Source organism: Wyeomyia smithii, chromosome 3, assembly GCF_029784165.1.
Source record: "Wyeomyia smithii strain HCP4-BCI-WySm-NY-G18 chromosome 3, ASM2978416v1, whole genome shotgun sequence".
Lineage (NCBI taxonomy): Eukaryota > Metazoa > Arthropoda > Insecta > Diptera > Culicidae > Wyeomyia > Wyeomyia smithii.
Window position 1 is genome coordinate 95,443,747 of NC_073696.1, and position 23,641 is coordinate 95,467,387.

At 39.3% G+C, this 23,641-nt stretch overlaps 1 protein-coding gene across 3 annotated transcripts in view; it reads right to left on the reverse strand.

Annotated features, from left to right (window-relative positions):
• Nucleotides 1-16,023, reverse strand: part of LOC129733320 (protein lev-9) — a 45,423-nt gene extending 29,400 nt beyond the window's left edge. For 2 of the 3 annotated variants that reach the window (XM_055695105.1, XM_055695104.1), the window contains exon 1: nt 15,740-16,023. In XM_055695105.1, the coding sequence (XP_055551080.1) occupies nt 15,740-15,800 (61 nt within the window). In that variant the 5' untranslated portion in view covers nt 15,801-16,023. The remainder of the gene's footprint in view (nt 1-15,739) is intronic. The other variant, XM_055695106.1, reaches the window with a different exon arrangement.
• Nucleotides 16,024-23,641: the final 7,618 nt, after the last annotated feature.

The following is a 23,641-nucleotide window of genomic DNA, read 5'->3' on the forward strand; positions in this document are numbered from 1 at the left end:
TACAGCGCCTGAGTTATTTATCCAATCGTTTTGTTGTCAAAGAATGAAGTGTATATTTTTGATCATGCATTCCAATGAACGTATGGTTTTCGCTGGAGAACCACGGACAAATTAAGAAAAATGTGTATTTTCCTAAATTTTAATAATTTTTCAAGCTAAAATTTGAAATAACTCGAAAACCAATGCCTTTAGAATGTTAACTACCAAGAGCTTTTTGATTTAAAATGATTCTCTGCATCTTTTGAAATCATCAGAATTATTTTTTTTTTGAAAAATGTTTGAATTAGAATTTTTATAATAAAATCAATCTACCATAAAAAAAATATTTTTCATTCCTCCATCCTGGACTTTTTTTTTTAAAGTTGCGTTTTAACGTCAAGTTTATTTAAAAAAAAATAAAAAAAATTCAACTCTTTTTTTAATTGAAATTTAAAGTTTATTTTTATTTATTTTTTTTTGTTGAAAAAATTTTTTTTCGTACAGTGTATAATTTTTTTGTGATGGGATCTGGCAGCACAGTACCGGACGGCTGCAACGTATTTTTTACTTGTTTCATTGTTTAGCGATTTTTGAATGATTTTTGTGTTAATTGTTTGTGAAAATTGTGTAGGCTTTTACAGCTCAGGGCGTCGCGTGTGAAATGTATAAAATTCATTCAAAACAAGCTGGCCTACAAGTGAAAATTTGATTTAAAGATGTGTTTTTTTTTCGGCTTCGGTTGTTTTTGCTTGTTTCTCTCGCTGCTTAGTGATGGTTCGTACGAGAACGAGAGTGAGCATGTGGTAGTGAGGTGCTCTGGTAGAGAAGAAATCGTTTTAAAGGCGTTCAATTCAACATCCGAAGACCAGAAGCTAAGTGTTACTTATTCCATTAAAATTTTTGCCCGTCTCACTTGTTTATCTCAGGTCCATCGATCAATGGAGTTCTGAGTGATTGTGTTCTAATTGCTCACTCAGGCTGACAGTTGTTATATAGTTCCACTATGAAAGTGTTCCAATTGGACAAAATCTTGTTTGAAAACGTTTCGCTATAAACTGTGATGCCGACTTTTGAATTTTTTTTTGTGAGAACGAATTTATTAACCATTTCGAAAGTAACGGAATGCTTTATGAACTGAATGCCGACTGGATGTATAAGATAAGTGCATTGTGTTTATATTTACAAAAACATTTATTTAATAATTTCGCTCAGTGGTTGAGTGATTCTTTTTCGAAACTTTCGTCATTTCGTCAAAATGAAATGAAGACTTTTCTGTTCATAATGGAATGCTTATACATGAATAATACATGAAAAGAATCCGGTTACTGCTATATTTCAGTTAACATTATGTTTACATCCTCAGGTTTTGGAACAAAGATGACGGAAACAGTGCGATGGATATTCCGATGCTATAAAAACTGGATAAATTTTTCATGTACTGCCATACAAACATCATTTTTTAATATTATTATATACGGGTCGATTTCTTTGATACGGAAGTAACATCAAATAAATCGAAAGTCTGAAAACAATATCAGAATCCCAATGGCTCTGATATTGCTGTCGGGCGGGGCTTACCGACGGGAAAAAGATTTCGGAATGCGCTGCAAGTACTCAGTCATTCTGTCATGGATCTTTGGAAAATCGGTAGAGCTAGCACCTCCTTGATCCCGAAACAAAGAATGTTGCAGAAATGAAATTCTACCGCAGCTGTTTTCGTTTCACATTATCACTGCCAGACAGTGGGAGAGAGATAGGTTCTACACACACACAGACACACACACACACACACACACACACACACACACACACACACACACAGTGTATAATTTATTAGTGATGCATTTTTAATTCCCTACAACTCATTCTCAGACAGTTTTTCTATACAACCAACAGTTTCTGGACTACAATGCTTCGAATAAAACCTATACCAAAAGACATACGCCCTTTTAGAATGTAACTCATGGGTGTAAAAAATCTCTCCATCTGTGAAAAATGCTCAGTTTGCTAAGCTAATACGTGTGCAAAGTTTCATTCAAATCAAAAATGGTCGATATTCGACCATTGGTCATATGGCGCGATTTGTCTCAGAAGCCCTTTTTAGGTAGCACTATAATAAATAATACAACATTATTTACATCTTTCATCTATTTCCGTTCATGTTATGAACCGTGTACGATTGTTGTCCAAAAAAGCTAGACTAATTTGAGTATAAAATAAAATACTGCTGTGAAAGTGCGTAATTTTCTGGTGATTTATTTTACAAATTGTGCTGACACGAATCCCACGTTGCTTGCTTGATATGTTGTAGTCTAAATTAAAATTCGGTGACAAAATCTCGCGCCGACAGCGAGTCTGCCAAGTTTCAACTCGTACGAACCGGATAAGTCCGGCTTTTTTGAACTCGTGTACTTGCACAGCAAGTGCGTACCACCGTTAAATTTTGCGACTCTTTGTAAGTCGCATCCACGATGCCCGCGAGTCTGATCGTGGCGAGACTGGTTGGAGCCGATGCGCATTGCACCGCGACGTCTCCGAGGATGAATTCGCACCTCGCATGATAGCGAATAGACATCTGTACTAGACGGCGGCAAAGTGCACGACGTTCACCCAAAATAAATCCATCCGCTCGACTTAGACGAACTGACGGGCCAGCTGTCGCGCTGCCAGACTCTAGCTGTCAGATGCAAATCCGCCCGACGGGACGGTAGTACACCCGGTAACAACAACCGGTGCAGTGTGGCGTGAAGCGCGATCGCACAGGCCAGACACTGCGACTAGACGGCGGGTTCGCGTACGATGCGCAAAACTAATTTTAGCGGTTGGTTGAACCGTTTCGGAAACACCTACCATGCAGCCGGAACGTCTGGGAAGATAATGACATGTTTACGGATATGTCGCCAAACTTCTCGAACGAGCCGCGTCGACTGCTTGTAGGCCCTAATTTTAGTACGGCACTCACTGCTTGGTAAGTCATATTTTATTCTGCAATTTAATAGCAATTGAAATCATACTGTAACATTGCTTAGCAACTGGATGTGTATTATAGAAGTCGATAAACTAAATCGATTATAGAAGTCTATAAAGATAGCTATTGACAAAGTGACCACATACGCTTTTTGCAAACCAATCTTACCGGCGGTTGCAAAATTCCAGACTTCAAGATTAATACCGTTGGAGAACATAAAAAGGTTCTCCTCATCAGTCAGAGGCGGTCTCACTAGTTCATCACGGAGGAGTAACTACAAAATGTGCGATCGTTCCTGCCTGAGACAGTGATAGGCGCATAGTGTCTTCAGCAAAGTTTTTGGTGATCTCAGAACAAGAAACTTTGCCGAAGACACCATGTTAAAAAGGGTAGTATGTAGTCCTTAAAACTATCCAGCGAACGAGTTATTGGCAAACTGAATGGCAATTTTGGATTAGTAGGCTGTTGGTATTAATACACTACACGGAAAGATCGGGTTTCTGGAATCTTTTCTTAACGTGTCGTATTGGTTGGAAGTCAAGAAAGGGTGAAAATCGATAGGCAAAGCTGAAGAGAAAAACGGTTATACAGAAGCGTTTCAAGGTGGAATTGGGCTTGCATGTTGATAAACCACGTGTAGGAGAAAGTAGCACATCGAACACTGGCAACGTAGTGTGTTGATTTTTCGGAAACACCGGAAGTCAGCTGAAATTCCAAGCCTAAATCTGGTGTCATCCAACGCGGCGGTACTGTTTTGCAAGTGATGGCGTCAGGTCGTGAAGTGAACATTTCAGCTTTTGGCCGCTATTGCAAAAATACAGCCGACTGTACCACTTGTACTACAACTTTTTGGTTACCATAGCGCAACTGTTTGAAGAGGCTCAGGAGACTTGAACAAAAAATCGAAGCGGTGAATAGCTGAATTCTTTTTTTGATTTTCAGTAAAAAGCAAAGCCTTGGTGCTACATTCCGATTCGGAACTTGACCTTCTGTTTTACTATACACAGACTTCGCAGCCAACCGTTAAGTGTACAGGACAATTGCGGGGCTAGCGCTACGATCCTACTGACACTAACAGTCTCTCCCGAGACAAGACTCGAACCTACGACAGCTGGCTTGTTAGGCCAGCATCGTACCTCGAAACCAGCTGGGGAGTCAGTACATATATGTATATTTCATGATCTTCAGATATCGAGAATATCATACCAGAAAGACAACCCGGAAAAGCGCTAACGAGGACTTCTGCATTGGTAGCTTATTTTATCGGATCCTGTTATCACAGATGGCCGTGGATGGCCTAAAGTCGTTTTTTTCTTAGAAACGCAAAATCTCTGCTCGCTCCTATGGAAATCGGGGAGAATAACCGTTTAAACAATTAATGAAACTCAAAAAGAATCTACCGTTTTTATCCACACTTACATTACATATACTACATACCAAAATATTCAACATATTTTCTAACCTTACCAAAGCAAGTTCCGCATAATATTTGTCTTAAAGTATTGTTGCTTGTAATACATTGGATCTTACATGCTTTACGTCAGATCTTGTCTCATTACATAATTTTGGTTGCACTGAATTTCGATATACTGAATTTCGATATACTGAAATTCAATATACTGATTTATACTAAAAATCGTCGTAAAAAATGCAAAAAAACGTGTAAAAAACCACGTTATTTGAAAAAAAAGAAAAAAACCGCGTAAAAACGGATAAAAAAGACCTCACTGTATTCGAGAACACATTTGTAATGAGTTTCTCTTTCGTCGATATTGGGCGACAGAAATTTTGCGAACCAAAACAAAACCAAACGAAAATCTCAGCTGAAATTTCTCCAGTGCCAATCGCTAACAATTGTTCCTAAAAATTCCTGTAGCCTGATGCTGAAACAGTGAAAACAAAAAGCTCATATAATAACATATCAACAGTTAAATTATTTATTCAAAGGGGGAATGCTACACGCAAAAGTTCAAATCTTGTACATTGAATGTGTCTTCCCGATTCGCACAAATTTTGCATTAAAATCGCACAAAAAATGTGTGAAATGCATAACGCAACAGTTGTACTGCGAATACATTGAAATAGATTGAAATCAGATTATATATCATATACACGAGAATCGTGATGTTCCGGTAAACTCCAGTTTCGGGCGAACGGTCATTTTGGGGCGCTCGAAAAATCGTGCTTCAGTTTCAGGTGGTCATATGAACGACTTGCTCATCCCTAATTATACTCTGCAGTCAAAACAACTTTCAGTGATTCATGTTCCCCCACACGACTTAGTGACGTTGGTGCCAGAAACGTAGAATCATATGGATATGAACAAAACCAGAGTTATAGTTAAATGCAAATTGTTTTGAACAAACTTAATGTCTTTTTAATTATTAAAGATTTTATTTTTTTTCTTCATCTATAATTTATTTGACACGGCACAAATACAAATTAATGTTTAACGGCGCCAATTATATCTGGTAGCTTACTTTCTAAAGTATCTTAATAACTAAAAGCAAATTTTTTATCCTCGCTGCCGACTACGAGCTGTAACTAAATCTAACTTAAAGCTAGAATGATTTACATTAAAGCACTGGTTTGTTGTTTGATGGTTTTCCATTGCCATAGGTAAGCAGCATATTGAATATGTTCCGCTGCTGGGTCAAGATATTACGGACTGGCATATTGGGTTGTCTCCCTCGGGCCCTGAGAGTATCGTGCGGGTCTGGATGCTGTTTCCGGATCCAGGGTCTTAACGTGTTCTTGTCGTTTGGTTGGATGTAGGCGGAAAGGAATAGGACTAAGCTGGGGCGTGGATGGATTTCAGGAAAACGTATATAAGGGACATGTAGGATAGGTCACGGCTCGCCAAGACATCACGAACAGGAACAGCCGGCTGCCTACCTTCGGCATGCACGGAAGCTATTAATTTAGACCTGGCGTCACGGTGTACAGGGCATGACCAAACAACGTGCTCTATGTCGTGATAACCTTCACCACAGGCACAGATAACTCTCTCCCCGAGCCCAACACGACGAAGAAGCGCGTCAAATCTATAGTGATTGGACATAAGCCGGGACATCACGCAAATGAAATCCCGACCTACATCCAACCCCTTGAATCACGGGCTCGTCGATACCTTGGGAATAATGGAATGTAACCACCTTCCCAGTTCCCCTCTGGTCCAAGAATTCTGCCAACTGATGATCGTGTTCTGACGTACAAGTGCGAAAAATTCATTAAAGTCAATTGGTCTTCCATAAATATCACCGTTTGTTGCGCCCACCTAACCAAAGAGTCTGCTTTCTCATTACCCGGTATCGATCAGTGAGAAGGGACCCACGCTAAGGTAATCTGCAACGATTTTTCGGATAAAGCACTCAGATGTTCCCGTATTTTCCCCAGGAAATACGGAGAGTGCTTAACATCTTCCATCGATCGAGAGTCTCAATGGAACTGAGACTGTCCGTAAAGATGAAATAATGGTCCGTGGGCATTTTTTCGATAACCCCTAGGGTGTACTGAATTGCAGCTAATTCTGCGACGTAAACAGAAGCAGGATTATCGAGCTTACGGGAGACGGTTAAATTGTTATCGAAGATACCGAAGCCAGTGGACCCATCGAGAAGTGATCCGTCAGTGTAGAACATGTTGTCGCAGTCGATGTTGCGATATTTATTGGAAAAAACTTTGGGGATATGCTGAGTTAAAGATTTTATGATGTTTTTGAATGACCTGGTTCATGAAAGTGAACCGATCAGTTAATATTTTCAATAATCTAGTCAGACCCAAATGAATTATAGACCTTACTATTATGATAGGCTACATTACATCAATATGTTTATGTCAATAACTTCTATTTAACACTGATAAAACATTTTTTGGAAATAATTATCCAGCTCTGAAAAGGTTCAAAATGGTTCCTGAGGTTAATTTTTGGTTTCTGTGCATCATCCCAATTACGGAAATACCTATATTGTGTGGTATTCGATTATTTTTGACTGGTTTCTTCTAATCTGAGTTCGTCATTTTGGATTTTAAAATAGCATGTGGAGTGAATTCCTGGCCTCTGGACGTCATTCTGGTTCTGGAAATTACCATATTGGGTGGTATTTGGCAATTCTGGGCTGTTTTCCGTCATGGAAGGACGATTTCTAACCTCTGGGCATCATTCTGATACCGGAAATATCGATATTGGATGATAATTTCGGTTGCCTTCCGAAAAAAATTGGTTGAAATATGGGTTTTTATTTAAGAGAGATCACCTCTCCCCCTCCTTAGTCGAGCGTGGTATCAAGACATCAAAGAAACGTTTCTTGTATTCTAAAATCTGCACTTTCAAAATTTGGATCCATTTGCTTGAGCAGTTCTTGAGTTTTGTAGAAATTTGTATTTCATTTGTATAAAAGCCCTCCTTTCCATAGGAGACAGAGAGGTCTCGAACCTCCATAAAAACATATTTTGCCCCCAAAAACCTCCACATATTAAACTTGGTTCTATTTGCTTGATTAGTTCTCGTGTTATGCAAGAATTTGTGTTTTATTTGTACAGGAACACTCCCTTTCAAAGAAGGAAGAGGCATCGAACCGCCATAGAAATATTTCTTGCTCCCAAAAACCTCCACATACCGATTCAGGTTCTGTCCTCGAGTTTTGCAGAAATTTGTTTGGAACCCCAGAGTAAATGAAAAGGGGTGTGTAACCATCATAGAAATATTTCCCTCCCCCAAAATTTCAAATTGCCAATCTTGATTCCTCTTGCTTCATTAGTTCCCGAGTTATACAGAAGTGTCGGTAGCCACAAAAATATTTCTTGCTCCCGTTAACCACCACACGCCAAATTTGATTCCATTTGCCTGATTACTTCCCGAGATATAAACATTTCAATGTTTCGTTCGTAATAGAGCCCTCCCTTTTAAAGCAGGTTTTAAACTTTCATAAGAACCTTCCCCGCTCCAAAAAACTCTACACACAAATTTTCATGCCGATCGGTTCAGTCATTTCCTTGTTTATATGAATTAGACAGACAGACAGAACTCTATTCTATATGTATAGATATAAAAGTTTGTATATAATTCTTTATTTTTCGGCATTACTAAACTTTGAAAACCAATTGACTGTTTACAAACACTTACAGACAAAAAATTGTACCTACAGTTGAAAGTCTATAGATGGTTATTTCTTCGTATGGAACTGCTACTTGCGAAGAATCACGAGGTTTGGAGATGGTTAAACTAAAGATACCAAAAATATCGAAATCTGTCAGATACCTTTTTAATTTCAAGATATAAAAATAACAATGTTTAGAAAAACATGCATTTAAGGATGACTGATAACTTTGTAAAAGGTTAAATTCGAAAAAAATTGGGAAAAAAGTTAGAACAACAGATTGTAATTTTGGTACCTTTCCATACGAATATGGTTTTTCGAGGGGGACGCTCCACTACGAACCAAATGTTCAACTTACGACAAATCCTCGATAAATTTCGAGACTTCAACTTGCAGACTCGTCATCTGACTTCAGGACAGCGTACGATTCAGTTAAGAAAAATGAGTTTTGACAGAATATGCTTTAATAGCCGGCAAACCCTGCAAAACTAGCACTCTGTAAAACACTGATTCTCCCAGTGCCCATCTATGGCATGGGCACTGAAAGATGCTGATCGGCGAGCTCTTTGTACATTAAGCGTAGGATCTTGCGTTCAGTCCTTGGCGGCAAAATGGAAAAAAGGCGTTTGACACTGACGCATTAACATCGAATATTACAGTGTTATCCAAATATTTAAAACTTAAAACAAATAGCAAAAAAATACTCTGGATAATCGAGTCAAAAATTCCGAATAATTGAACTCCAAATAATCGAGACGTATTTGACCATTTTTGGCTGCTTCCCGTTGATTGGGATATATGAAACTGTTCTACACACTCTGTTTAAAATTTATCTTTTGGAGCGAAAATGTACCCTAATAAAATCCTGAATGCCACGATTTAGTTATTTTGGAATTAGAACAAAACAAAATTTTACAGACAATAAACTCGATACTGACAATTAGAAATCTAACAAATAGAAAACACATTCTGTGCCGAACACGCATCAGTACTGGACGTGTTTGGTGATCGGTCCGATAGAGTATAAAACAAAAGACGTGTGAACAAGTGTTGGCATTGTTTGCCTGGTCGAGTGAAATAAATCCGGGTTCAAGGTCGTGCCTTTGTGCAACTGTTTCGCATCGTGACTGCCAGCTGGTGCGTAAGCCGATTTGGCTGCTGGCTGGATTGTGCTACAGCAGTGGACGAGACACAAACGAGGAAAAAGAAGAAGCCATCAGTGTCAGCGAGTTGTATCGCTGTGTGGAGTGATCTCACACCTGGCTCGCTGCTGGTGGTTGTTTGGTGCTGCTGTATTGGTGCTGCTGGCTGTAACGGCTGCTACTTCGAACGATCGGACAACCAACCTTACTGGAAGGGAGAAATAAAAAGGTACGTGTTCTTGTCAGCGCTAGTGCGCTAGACTTAGCGCGATGGATGTAGATCCCTCGCCTCCCGCGCCACCATCCCCGAACCCCTCTGACCCTGACCCTTCTGTTACCCCCTCCCCTGTTCATTCTTCAGTCCCCCCTCGCCCCAGGCTTTACCCAGACGGAGCCCAGGGCAGCTATACTGTTTATTTTCGGCCAAAGGCAGGACCGAAATCAAAAAAATTGAACCTCTTGCAGATTTCTAAAGACCTGACGAAGGAGTACAAGGGCGTGACCGAAATTTCCAAGGTCCGGCCTAACAAGCTCCGTGTCGTGGTCGGTAACCTGAAAGAGGCCAACGATATAGCTTGCTCTGAGCTCTTCACACGCGAGTATCGCGTTTACATACCCGCACGAGACGTGGAGATCGACGGTGTCATAACCGATTCGAGTCTGTCCGTCGAGTGTATACTGCAAAGTGCCAAAGGGTGCTTTAAGAACAAAACGTGTCCCGAAGTAAAGGTGCTCGACTGCAAGCAATTGCGGTCAGCATCGATCATCGGTGGTAAAACAGTATACACCCCGTCAGACTCGTTTCGAGTTACGTTCGCCGGGTCAGCGCTACCAAGCCACGTCTCGATCCACCGGGTTCGTCTCCCTGTGCGATTATATGTGCCTCGCGTCATGAACTGCCTGAATTGTAAGCAGTTAGGCCACACCGCCGCCTACTGCTGCAATAAGGCACGTTGTGGCAAGTGTGGGGAGAATCATGCGGATGATTCCTGCAGTAAAAATGCTGAAAAATGCATTCACTGTGGGGAGAGTCAGCATGAGCTCTCGACATGTGCGGTGTACATGCAGCGCAGGGATAAAATAAAGAGGTCTCTCAAAGAGCGTTCGAAGCGTTCTTACGCTGAGATGCTGAAGAAGACCGTTACCACTTCTCCCATTACATCAAACCCTTATGATCTGTTGTCCTCTGATGAAACCGATTCTGACGATTCACCAGCGGGAACATCTTACGCCAATCCTGGGGAGTCTAGAAAGAGGAAAAATATTTCCTCTCCTAAACTTCCCAGAAAAGGTCCTAAGATTTCTCAAAGTGAAATGAAAGTTACAAGCAAACCAAACAGTGCTGCGGAAAAACCGAAGCAAACTCCTCCTGGGCTTGCAAATTCAAAGTCCCAGAAGGAGTTCCCAGCACTGCCAGAAACATCTAAAACCCCAGTTGCTCCTTTTGCACTCCCAGTTGATGAAACAAACTCTGGATTAGTGAAATTTTCTGACATTGTGGACTGGATTTTTGAAACTTTCAATGTACCCGATCCAATTAAAATTTTTCTTACAGCATTCCTCCCAACAGTTAGATCATTTTTGAAGCAGTTGACTGCCCAATGGCCTCTCCTTGCAGCGATTGTATCCTTCGATGCCTAATTCAACTGCGTATATGAAGGATTCTATCTCTGTCTTACAGTGGAATTGTAGAAGTATTTTACCAAAAATTGATTCGTTTAAAGTTTTGATAAATAAAAACAAATGCGATGCATTTTCCCTTTGTGAAACTTGGCTTACTTCAAATATTGATCTCAACTTCCATGATTTTAATATTATTCGCCTTGATCGAGACACCCCATATGGAGGAGTACTTTTAGGGATTAAAAAGTGCTATTCTTTCTATCGTATTAACCTCCCCTCGATTCCAGGCATCGAAGTTGTCGCATGTCAAATGACAATACAAGGTAAAGAGCTTTGTATTGCCTCAATATATATTCCCCCCAGAGCACAGGTTGGGCAACGGCTGCTCTTTGATTTAATAGAACTTCTTCCCTCGCCACGTTTGATTTTGGGAGACTTCAACTCTCATGGCGTGGCTTGGGGTTCCCCATACAATGATAACCGCTCCTCTTTAATCTATAACCTTTGCGATGACTTCGACATGACTATTTTAAACAACGGTGAAATGACACGTATCCCGAAACCTCCAGCGCGCCCAAGCGCTTTGGATCTATCCTTATGTTCGACGTCGCTACGGTTGGATTGCACATGGAAGGTAATCCTCGATCCTCACGGTAGCGACCATCTGCCTATTCTTATTTCAATTACTAACGGGTCAACTCGCATGCGACCAATTGACATTCCGTATGACCTCACACGAAATGTCGATTGGAAGTTATACGAGGAAATGATTTCAAAAGCGGTCGAGTCGATTCAACATCATTCACCACTTGAAGAATACAACCTCCTCGCGGGCTTGATTCTCGACGCCGCGTTGCAAGCCCAAACGAAGAAATATCCCGGCGTAACGATCAAAGAACGGCCTCCCACTCCGTGGTGGGACCAAGAGTGCTCCGATGTCTACACGCAAAGATCCGACGCGTTTAAGGCCTACCAGACGGGAGGTATACCTGGCGACTATATACGGTATTCGGAGCTTGATACCAAGCTTAAAAGCTTGGCTAAAGCAAAGAAACGTGGATATTGGCGTCGGTTCGTGAACGAGACGTCGAGGGAGACATCGATGAGCACTCTTTGGAACACAGCCCGAAGAATGCGGAATCGCGTAACGGTCAACGAAAGCGAGGAGTCTTCAAGTAGGTGGATATTTGATTTTGCCAGGAAAGTATGTCCGGACTCTGTTCCTGAGCAAAATATTGTTCGCGATGCGTCTCCGGGCCACGACGCGATAGAATCACCTTTTACGATGGCAGAATTTTCAGTTGCCCTCCTGTCCTGTAACAATAACGCGCCTGGATTAGATAGAATCAAATTCAACTTGTTGAAGAATCTACCCGGCAATGCCAAGAGGCGCTTGTTGAACTTGTTCAATAAGTTCCTGGAGCAAAACATTGTACCGCAGGATTGGAGGCAAGTGAAGGTGATCGCCATCCAAAAACCAGGGAAACCAGCTTCTAATCACAACTCTTATAGGCCGATTGCAATGCTATCCTGTATCCGGAAATTGATGGAAAAAATGATACTCCGTCGTTTAGACCACTGGGTCGAATCAAATGGTCTACTATCAGAAACTCAATTTGGCTTCCGCCGTGCCAAAGGGACGAATGATTGTCTTGCGTTGCTTTCAACAGATATTCAGCTGGCGTATGCTCGTAAAGAACAAATGGCGTCTGCGTTCTTGGACATTAAGGGGGCTTTTGATTCCGTTTCTATTGACATTCTTTCGGGTAAACTTCACCGACAAGGATTTTCTCCAATTTTGAACAATTTTTTGCACAATTTGTTGTCCGAAAAGCACATGCATTTTACGCATGGCGATTTGGCAACTTTTCGCATTAGCTACATGGGTCTTCCCCAGGGCTCATGTTTAAGCCCCCTTCTTTACAACTTTTATGTAAATGACATCGACGAATGTCTGGCAAATTCATGCACGATAAGACAACTTGCAGACGACAGTGTAATCTCTGTTACAGGAGCCAAAGCTGCCGATTTGCAAGGACCATTGCAAGATACCTTGGACAATTTGTCTGCTTGGGCTTTACAGCTAGGTATCGAATTCTCTCCGGAGAAGACTGAGATAGTAGTTTTTTCTAGGAAGCATGAACCTGCTCAGCTTCAAACACAATTAATGGGTAAAACGATTTCTCAGGTTTTGGTACACAAATATCTTGGTGTCTGGTTCGACTCTAAAGGCACCTGGGGTTGTCACGTGAGGTATCTGATGAAAAAATGTCAACAAAGAGTGAATTTTCTTCGTACAATAACCGGACAATGGTGGGGAGCCCACCCAGGAGACCTTATAAGGCTTTACCAAACAACGATATTGTCTGTTATTGAATACGGGTGTTTCTGCTTCCGCTCCGCAGCAAACACACATTTGATCAAACTGGAGCGAATACAATATCGTTGTTTGCGTATCGCCTTAGGTTGCATGCAGTCGACCCATACGATGAGTTTGGAGGTTTTAGCTGGAGTACTACCATTGAAAAACCGCTTCTGGAGCCTGTCTTCTCGTATTCTAATCAAATGTGAGGTCTTGAACCGTCCCGTGATTGAAAATTTTGAAAGGTTAATCGAACTTAATTCTCAAACCCGTTTTATGACATTGTATTTCAATCACATGTCCCAAAATATTAACCCTTCTTCGAATATTCCAAATCGTGTCGACTTATCAAATACTTCTGATTCTACTGTGTTTTTCGATACATCCATGATAGAAGAAACTCGTGGAATCCCGGATCATTTACGCGTGCAGCAGATCCCTAAAATTTTTTCCAATAAATATCGAAACATCAACTGCGACAATATGTACTACACTGACGGATCACTTCTTGATGGGTCCACTGGCTTCGGTATCTTCAATAACAATTTAACCGTCTCCCATAAGCTCGATAATCCTGCTTCTGTTTACGTCGCAGAATTAGCTGCAATTCAGTACACCCTAGGGATTATCGAAAAAATGCCCACGGACCATTATTTCATCTTTACGGACAGTCTCAGTTCCATTGAGGCTCTCCGATCGATGAAAGATGTTAAGCACTCTCCGTATTTCCTGGGGAAAATACGGGAACATCTGAGTGCTTTATCCGAAAAATCTACTCAGATTACCTTAGCGTGGGTCCCTTCTCACTGCTCGATACCGGGTAATGAGAAAGCGGACTCTTTGGCTAAGGTGGGCGCAACAAACGGTGATATTTATGAAAGACCAATTGCCTTTAAGGAATTTTTCGCACTTGTACGTCAGAATACGATCATCAGTTGGCAAAATGCTTGGACCAGAGGGGAATTGGGAAGGTGGTTACATTCCATAATCCCCAAAGTATCGACGAACCCGTGGTTCAAGGGGTTGGATGTAGGTCGGGATTTCATTTGCGTGATGTCCCGGCTTATGTCCAATCACTATAGATTTGACGCGCTCCTCCGTCGTGTTGGGCTCGGGGAAAGTGGTATCTGTGCCTGTGGTGAAGGTTATCACGACATAGAGCATGTGGTTTGGTCATGCCTTGTACACCGTGACGCCAGGTCTAAATTAATAGCTTCCCTGCAGGCCGAGGGTAGACAGCCGGCTGTTCCTGTTCGTGATGTCTTGGCGAGCCGTGACCTATCCTACATGTCCCTTATATACGTTTTCCTGAAATCCATCCACGCCCCAGTCTAGTCCCGTTCCCCTCCGTCTACACCCAACAAAACGACAAGAACACGTTTGAACCTTAAGCACAAAACCAGCAACCAGACCCCGCACAATAGAACCAGGACCCAAGGACTACGAGCCTCTGTCCCAACTCACGACATCGTGGCTCAGCAGAACGAATCCATACATACCATTCGACGATTATCAGACGACCATTGAACAACAAAACACTGATTGGAAATCCCATGCTAGTTTTAAGTTAGACTTAATTTCAGCTCGTAGTCGGCAGCGAGGATAAAAAATTTGCTTTAGTTTTTAAGTCATCAGATATAATTGGCGCCGTTAAACATTAAATTGTATTTGTGCCGTGTCAAATAAATGTTATGTGAAGAAAAAAAAAAAAAAATAGAAAACACAAAACAAAATCAAAGTAAAGTTTGTTTTGCATTTTTTTTTTTGCGATATGTATCATAGGTTTACTCAAATTACGTCAAATATTTGCTCAATTTTAATGAAAATTTTCTCTTCATAATTGTAGTAACTTCAACGTTACTCTTAGCAATAATATTTTCCTTGAAATTGATCCCAGATAAATTGATCTCGTAAGACTACATTTGGAACATATAGAACACATGCTCGAATATATTTTCCAGAAATCGCAACTTTTTCAAACTGTGACAGCCCAAATTTAAAGAGTGTCCTAAAATTTTCACTTTCTTCGCTCCACTTTAGAAACACAGGTAAGGGCGCGCAAATACGTCATAAAACACACCTCCTCCTAGCTCCCAGCTTAGTTTACTCATATCCAATGTCGTTCATATCGTTTACAGCTTCCTTAGCCTCGATTTCACTTCCCACCCTTTGACTAACCTGATGATGCACAAGCGCATTACTTTTTATCTAACACTAATAGCATCCGACCGCTCCATTATCACCGTGGCAGTGAAAAATCTCAAAATCTGGGTTGGTCTTGATATGACATCCTCACTACCATGCCAACGTCTAGCGACTAGCGGAGAAGGTAAACATTTCAAAATCAGCTGTCCGACCCGACCTGGAGGCGCCAGAGAGTCTAGCGTGTCCGCGCATCACATGGTCCCGACGCCCGAAGTTGACACGAGCAAAACATAAACATCCCATCCTACTGCCGAAAGGTTCACACGGAAGCACCCATTTCTCACCGCGATGATTTACCGCCCACTGACTCCTCTCCCGCCACCCGCAACACCCCTTCCGATATCGATGCAAAAAGGCTCACCCGTTTTAACCAATATGGCTGACAGCAGCAGCAAGCAGAGAAGATTTTTCTTCAACACCATTTTTCCACTAGCTGCGCTTATCCTTCTGGTTGGATTCTACCGAACTCCCGTAGAACACTTGCACCTTCACGGAAAACACAACATATCACGCGAATTGTACTATTTGAATTGCACTTTTTCAATGTAATAAGTTTTTTTACTTTTCCGCAGTAGAGAGCGTGAAAAGTGTGTCCTCCCAGTAGCACAGTCAACACTTATCTCCTGTTTGCTAGGCGACCGTTCTCACGGGGATCCTGTTTGGCGATGATTGTGACGAATTCGCTGGCAATGGTAATGACGATGACAACGATGATGATGCTGACGGTAACGACGATGCACAACTCCACGATATGTTACGACGGAAAATACGCGACAGTTGTTGCTTCCAGCATACGCCAAGGACGAATTTTCGCGTACGAGTTGAAAATCTCCCGCGAAGAGATTCAACCGAGCTTCGAACTCTTGTGTTATTATTTTTGCGGGTTTTGTCGCGAACTCAGGGAGGTACAAAAACAACACGTTGTATAGACGTATATTTTTATTTTATGTGCTGCAGAAATTAACCGACTTGCGAGACCGTTAGCAGACGACTAACTGGCTGCCGTGCCGGGGTGTGTATGCTATCAGTAGCAAGCACCGCCAGATCTCGTCCAATCCGCACGAAAATGTAAGCCGGTGCGCGATTGGTAAATTTTCAAAATAATTTGTTTTTAGCTTTTCTGCCCGCGCCGTACTGAAATAGCGTAATAGGTATTAAAAGTAGCTCTCTGCTTGAAATTCCCTTTACACTCTGTCTAAATAATAACGAAAGCTAGTAGGATTTCAAATAACCTGAGATCGTCACTGGTTACGGTTATACTGATATGGGGAGAAAAATATTCAGATCCGCCTAGCAGTTTATACTACGTTTTCTTAAATATTTCACTGTGAATAAATAGTGTCATAAACGGTTCAATCAGAAGACTTAAACCAATTAAATGCTTACGTTATTATAATACGCAAGAAAGCGACCTTAAGGGGTTATATCTACCAAAAAACTTTTTTTTTGTAATTTTTTTTTTTTGCCTAAATCATACTAAAACTATCCTAGAATCAAAATCTCCATCGCCCAAGTAGGGTAAGGAACGGCTTAAGCGGTTGCGCTCATTTTAATCAGTCGCAGAAAACAGGCCAAACTCTTGCTTTTTGATCAATATCGACAATTTCAATGATGGAAACAAAAACTTTGATTGTCTAGCTATATTCGTAAAATATAAGAAATACCGTTAATCACAAAGAAATCTGTGAACAAACATCATTTAAAACAAATCGACCTATATTGCAGCCATTCAGGAGCCACTTCGGGTGCTGAAAAAAAACGCCTGCACAACAGATGGAAATTGCTTAAAATAGGTTCGGGGTGATTGGAATAGTGTCCCTCGATTAGTAGCTTTAATTGATTATTGTTAAAGTTTGCTAACTTTGTTTTACAATTTGAAAACAAGTTCTGACAGAGAAAACGATAAAGAACAGATTAATATACTACTGTTTGAATTTCACCCAACACATTTCGAGTATTTCGTATGAATACACAGGCGATTCCTGAAGCTGCTCAGAATATGTTCCCTACCCTACTGATCTGAACTCAAAATTCGTTTAAATCAATTTTTACCGAACAACTTCTATGCTCCAATATCACATTTTTTGGTTATTTTGGCAATGCTCGTTGTTTTTTTAATTTCGATTCTTTCAAATTTGAAGTATAGAGGTCGCTGCATCAAGTTTCGACCGTCGCTACAGCACGTGTACGTTCTTTGTTTGAGTTTCCTATACTTTTTAACTGGGAGTTATGATCAAAAGTACCTAAATATGAGTGACAAGTTTGAGTTTTGCGTGGGATCGGACACCAATCGCGTCAAAGTCGCTGAGCATCGCATATCTGATATCGCGAAAGAGGCTAGACCCAGTCTTACATCAGACAAAAAAAGGAAGAAGAGGAAAATGAGGCCCTGGAAGGACAACATTGCGGCGTAGGGATAGCTGACTCAAGGTAAAAAATTATTAGGGGCTTTATTATTGCGATTCTTAAGATTTATAGCATTTTGAAACTTTAAACGCGTTTTTCTTAAAACCGTGTTCTCAAAATCAGCGAGCGGTAGAGCTGAAAAAGTTTACATCCGATTGACTTGAAATTTTGTCTGTAGCTTCTTCATTAGATTATCTAGTGAATTACACACGATTTTAGCGATTGATTAACAACAACAAAAGTTATAAACAATTGAAGTCAATTTTTTTCGTCGAAAAATATTTTTTTTCCAAACCGTCGCGAAAAAAATTTAATCATCTGTACTCCACTAGCCACACTTATGTAGATAATGAACAACATTCTGTTTTGGTTATAGGTGGTGTTGGGCACGACTTATACTGCTCGCCGCGAAAGAAATTTATAAAAAAAAACCGGTTCACGACAATCGCTGCACAGCCGCCATTTTTTGAAAAAAAAAACAATAATATTTTTTCTATTCTCCAAGAGTTGCTTAATCGAATGATATATTATTTATATACCTCACCTTATGAAAAGAGCCTTGTTTTTCGAGCATTTGGTAGATATTACCCCTAAGGACGTTTCAAAATTCAAAAAATTCTTACCTCTTAATGTTTTAAGCACCCCGGAAATAAAATCCGCCAAATGTCTTAAATGTCTTAAATGTCTTAAATGTCTTAAATGTCTAAAATGTCTTAAATGTCTTAAATGTCTCAAATGTCTTAGATGTCTTAAATGTCTTAAATGTCTCACATGTCTTAAATGTCTTAAACGTCTTAAATGTCTTAAATGTCTTAAATGTCTTAAATGTCTTAAATGTCTTAAATGTCTTAAATGTCTTAAATGTATTAAATGTCTTTAATGTCTTAAATGTCTAAAATGTCTTAAATGTCTTAAATGTCTTAAATGTCTTAAATGTCTTAAATGTCTTAAATGTCTTAAATGTCTTAAATGTCTTAAATGTCTTAAATGTATTAAATGTCTTTAATGTCTTAAATGTCTAAAATGTCTTAAATGTCTTAAATGTCTTAAATGTCTTAAATGTCTTAAATGTCTTAAATGTCTTAAATGTCTTAAATGTCTTAAATGTCTCAAATGTCTCAAATGTCTTAAATGTCTCACATGTCTTAAATGTCTCACATGTCTTAAATGTCTTAATTGTCTTAAATGTATTAAATGTATTGAATATCTTAAAAGTCTTAGATGTCATAAACTTTATGAATGTCATATGAGCTTTAAGTGTCATGAATGTCAAAAATTTAAAAAATATCACAAACTTTTAAAAAACACCTAAATTAATCCACCTAGTGGTGCAGAAACCTTTGTTATACTATCTATTACTATATGCTTATTATGCCAGTAAACCCAAAACGTATATCGGCTTAAGAAGTCCGATTTCAATTATAAATTAAATGAATTTAATAGATAGTATTCCAGAGGTTGAACAAAACACGAAAGAAGGAATAGATAGAATAAAACTCTGATGTGTTTTTTACAAATATTCTGAATGTTATCACTAGAGTATGTATATGAGTGTTAATTTTCCGATCACAAACCAACTTTATTAATTCTGGCTAGAAGAAACTTGAAAATTTTTGAAATAATCAATTTGGCGGAAACGGTAATGGATATAAATTTTCTCGATTTCATACTAGAACTGCGAATATGTATGTTTATTCAATGCAGTTCTATTTGTTTTTAATTCACTATAATTCAAGTTTGAATACCACAATGGTTTAGTTTTTAGAAATCACAGGACCTAGAATTATGAATCAGCATCGTATATATATCACGGATTGCAGCAAACTTCTACAAATCTCAAGAAATTATAGTTCAGAAATGTACAGGAATACAATGAATGCTTTCTAAAATTCGTTCGGAAAATTGGTTCAATTGGTGGGTTCACACTGATGCTCACTCAATTTTTCAGTTGCATCTTGAAGAATTTTTTCTCAGTTTTTCAATGCTTGTCTCGGTAGTTGCGAAAAGGGTAAAAATTGCATTTTCCTGATATAATCCAAGACGGCGGCCAATTTCAAGATGGCGGCCAAAATTATGATCACTTCAAATGAATCATTCCTCTTTACAAAAAGTGCTACTTGTAGTAGGTTCCATAACGAATTTCAGAGATATAGCTCAAATAAAACATCAAGAAATGCTAGAATTTCAACTTTTTTAGAAAATATTTCACCCCTTGGCGACCGAGGGTTCATCCAATTCGATCAAACAAAACTGGCATTATCAATTTTTCTTTATTTCTACCAACTATGTAGATTTATATTGAATTTACTTATATTAAATTAGTTTCAGCGAGAATTGCTCAATTATATGAACGTTTCTTGAATCATGCGTCATTGAAAATCATATAACTACTGATGAAAGTTGTCAATACAATTTCATTTTAATTGCCTTATCTGAAAGTGAAGGTTTTTTGCAACATTCAAAAATATTGGCTTTCAAGAGTGTAGTCGAGAACATTAATCTTTTTGAAGGCCTAAGCTGTAAGGTGAAATCCGAAACAGGGACTTCATAAAACTCGCTACGATAACAAGAAGTAAGATAATTTGGATGGATACTCTGTTTGTACTGAATTTGAAATGGAAAGCAATATTTATATCTTACATAAGCATAGTGTATCATGTCATACATCTTTGGTAAAGCTTTCCGAAATATCCGGATCGCTAATTGTGTTACATTTGCATGCTGTGAGGTTAGATTTTGCTACAATGCTTAGTTTCAGAATGCTGTAAATGCTTCTTGTTCTTCGAAAATCTGGGTTCTACGTACAATTCATTATAGGGTTATTGCTCCTATATTCATCTCAGTACCTATATTCATCTCATTACGCATTTGATCAAATCATCGTCAAATTTAACCATATTTTTAACGTAAGACTTTCCACCACTTGACAAAATCGAGAAGCAAAGAGATTTACTTTCAATATTTGTAGAAATTTGACGGTAAATTGGACAAATGAGAGAAATAAGATGAATATAGCTGTTGAGATGAATAATGGAGCGATTACCTTATATTCAAAAGGAAGTAAGAACGAAAGCTTCGCATGCGAGACCAGGAGCTAAGTAGGCATTGCAGTTACCTCTAAGATATATTTAAAATTGTTCAGAAAAAGTTATTAAAAGCAAAAGGTTCATTTATTTACAACAATTGAATCGCACTACGAAGGGCTTAAAATTATGCAAGGTTGTCGATGATCTTTATTTTTCTTCGAGAAATGAATAGCGATACGAATAAAAGAATAAAGAGAGAGGATGAGAGAGAGAGAGAGAGAGAGAGAGAGAGAGAGAGGAAGAGAGAGAGCGAGAGAGAGAGAGAAAGAAAAAAGGGAGAGAGAGAGAGAGAAATTATCCTATAAGTAAAATATCCTATGTCTAAAATATACTTAGGGGCCATCCACATACCACGTGGACAGCTTTGGGGGGGGGGGGTTGGCTAATGTCCACGGTCCATACAATTTATTTAGAATTTATATGGGCAGTTGTCCTCGGAGGGGGAGGGGTGGGTCAAAACTGTTAAAAATCTGTCCACGTCTGTATGTGGATGGAGCCATAGGTCAGTATTCTAAAGTTCAAGCTACCAATAAAAAAATCTTGCTCAATGTGATTTCCAAAGAGCTCTGGGGCTCTTTTTTAAAGCTGCAAACATTGCATAAATAAATAAAGCGTTTTTTGACGTAGGACTACGTCTAACCGCACTATATCGAGATACATTCTGCGGAAACTAAAACCAAGGTGTAACTGTGCGTAACCACATCAATATTGCGTCTTTTTAGAGCGTCTTTTGAGCTGTTTCGGAATCAGAACAACGAATGTGTGTTGTTCATTCATAACGCATTTGGTGCTCTAGCGAATGTTCACTGTATCGGACGGCTCAAAATCAAAACACTTTTAAAGTATTAACCGGTGCTAGTATAGACTACAGACGGTGTTATGAACAGATACGCAAAGAGTGAGGTCGAAAACTCCAAGTGAACCGTCAAACCGAGGCTCCAAGTGTGCAGAGTAAACAAACTCATGCGTGTTACTTTTCGTACAGAATGTGTGTTGCGATCAGTTTAAATTCTGTGAATCACGTGCAATTGTGGTTCCAACGAAAAATGTGTTCACCATGCTCATGTTATGAGTGATGCATTGGAAATTATTATAATTGTATGAACAACCATTGAAACTCAGTAATATATCCTTACAAAGTTTAGAAATTTCATTACACTTTCTAGTGCGTATGAAGTCATGCGAAAATAAATGTGGTTGCCAGAATTGTTTAAAATAAAATATTAGCAAAGGGTTGCCATATTTACTGCTTTTCTCTTTGCGTATCTCTTTATAACACTCTCACATCTCTTTCTAACACTCTCAGTCTCTAGTATAGACCTAAGTGGCAACATCTGGCTTATCTGGCACAGGCAACAGTACTGCACCGAGCAATGTATGAATAGAGCGCTGGTCACTCGTCGTCGTTTGAATAAATAAGGTTCATTGTACAGATAAAATGCGTTGTTTATTTATGAACTCTACACTGTGTTTTTCTCATGTCCATTTTAAATTTTCTGTGAATATACATTTTTGTTTAAAAACTGTAATTCTTTATCGTTATTTTTTCCATGAACTTGTAACTGCAGGAAAATTTTATTATGTGACATCTTTGCCGCTTGGTGATCGGAGAGTGAGCCATCATTCACAAGACAAATAAATATTGTTTAATTTCTACTAAATCGTACTTAATTTAGGTCGATTTAGGTTAGGTAGGTAAATAATAAAAATACAGACCCAGTTCGATTTTGCAAAACACGGCAGAATTTTTCTGTTGCCAAGATTGAACCATGCCAAAAATGAACGGTTCTCTTTTCATGAATTTTCATAGATATTTCCACCAATGAACCTGTTTTAGTTCCAAGTCGTTTGAGGTGTCGCTGTATGAATTACGGCTGACAACCTAGATACTTGATATTACTACCCGAGTAATTAGAGGCTTAGTACTGCTTAGATCATGATCAGTATATTAACGGCACATGTTCCGGTCATATTCCAGGAACCGTTTTACCGATTCGGTCATCCGCTTCGGCAACATAAAGAACCAAAATACCCTTCTTTTGGAGAATGTTGAGCTTAAATTGGTTGAAATAATGAAGAAAACTAAGAATTGTGATTAAACATAATCGCTCGTTTTTGCCACAAAATCTAACCGTGCCAAAAGTGAAACGAGCTCAAATGAAACAGAGCCTCAAAGGGAAATATAAAATTATTGTAGTCCTACGTCAACTATGCGGTAGAGTCTTGGATACCACCCTCTTACTATTTTGTTTTTTTTTTCGATTCGATTTTGAAATACTACACATAAACAACATATTTACACATACAAACGTACAGGCACACATACACATACATACAGAAATTGTTCAGTTTGTCGATCTGAGTCGATTGGTATACAACACATGGCCCTCCGTGACATTTATTTTATCTTAAAAGTTAAATGTCTTATATAAAAAATACTCTTTGATCAATATCTTAAAATATAAGCCATTAATCAAAAATCCACTCGGTAGCATTCTGGGGGAGCACAGTAGCTTTCGTTTGCGTATAAGATCATCAAAATCGGATATTGCGTTCTGTAAGAAAGGTGCGTTACTATTTTGTGGCACATACATACAGACAACATACATACACACACACACATACACACGAACAGACATTGCTCAGTTAGTCGAGCTGAGTCGAAAGGTATATACGGTTCGGCCCTCCGGACCTTGGATCTATTTTGCGTTTTTCGACCGATTTTATAACCTTTGTTTAGTATAACAAAGGTAATAATAAAGGTAGAAAAC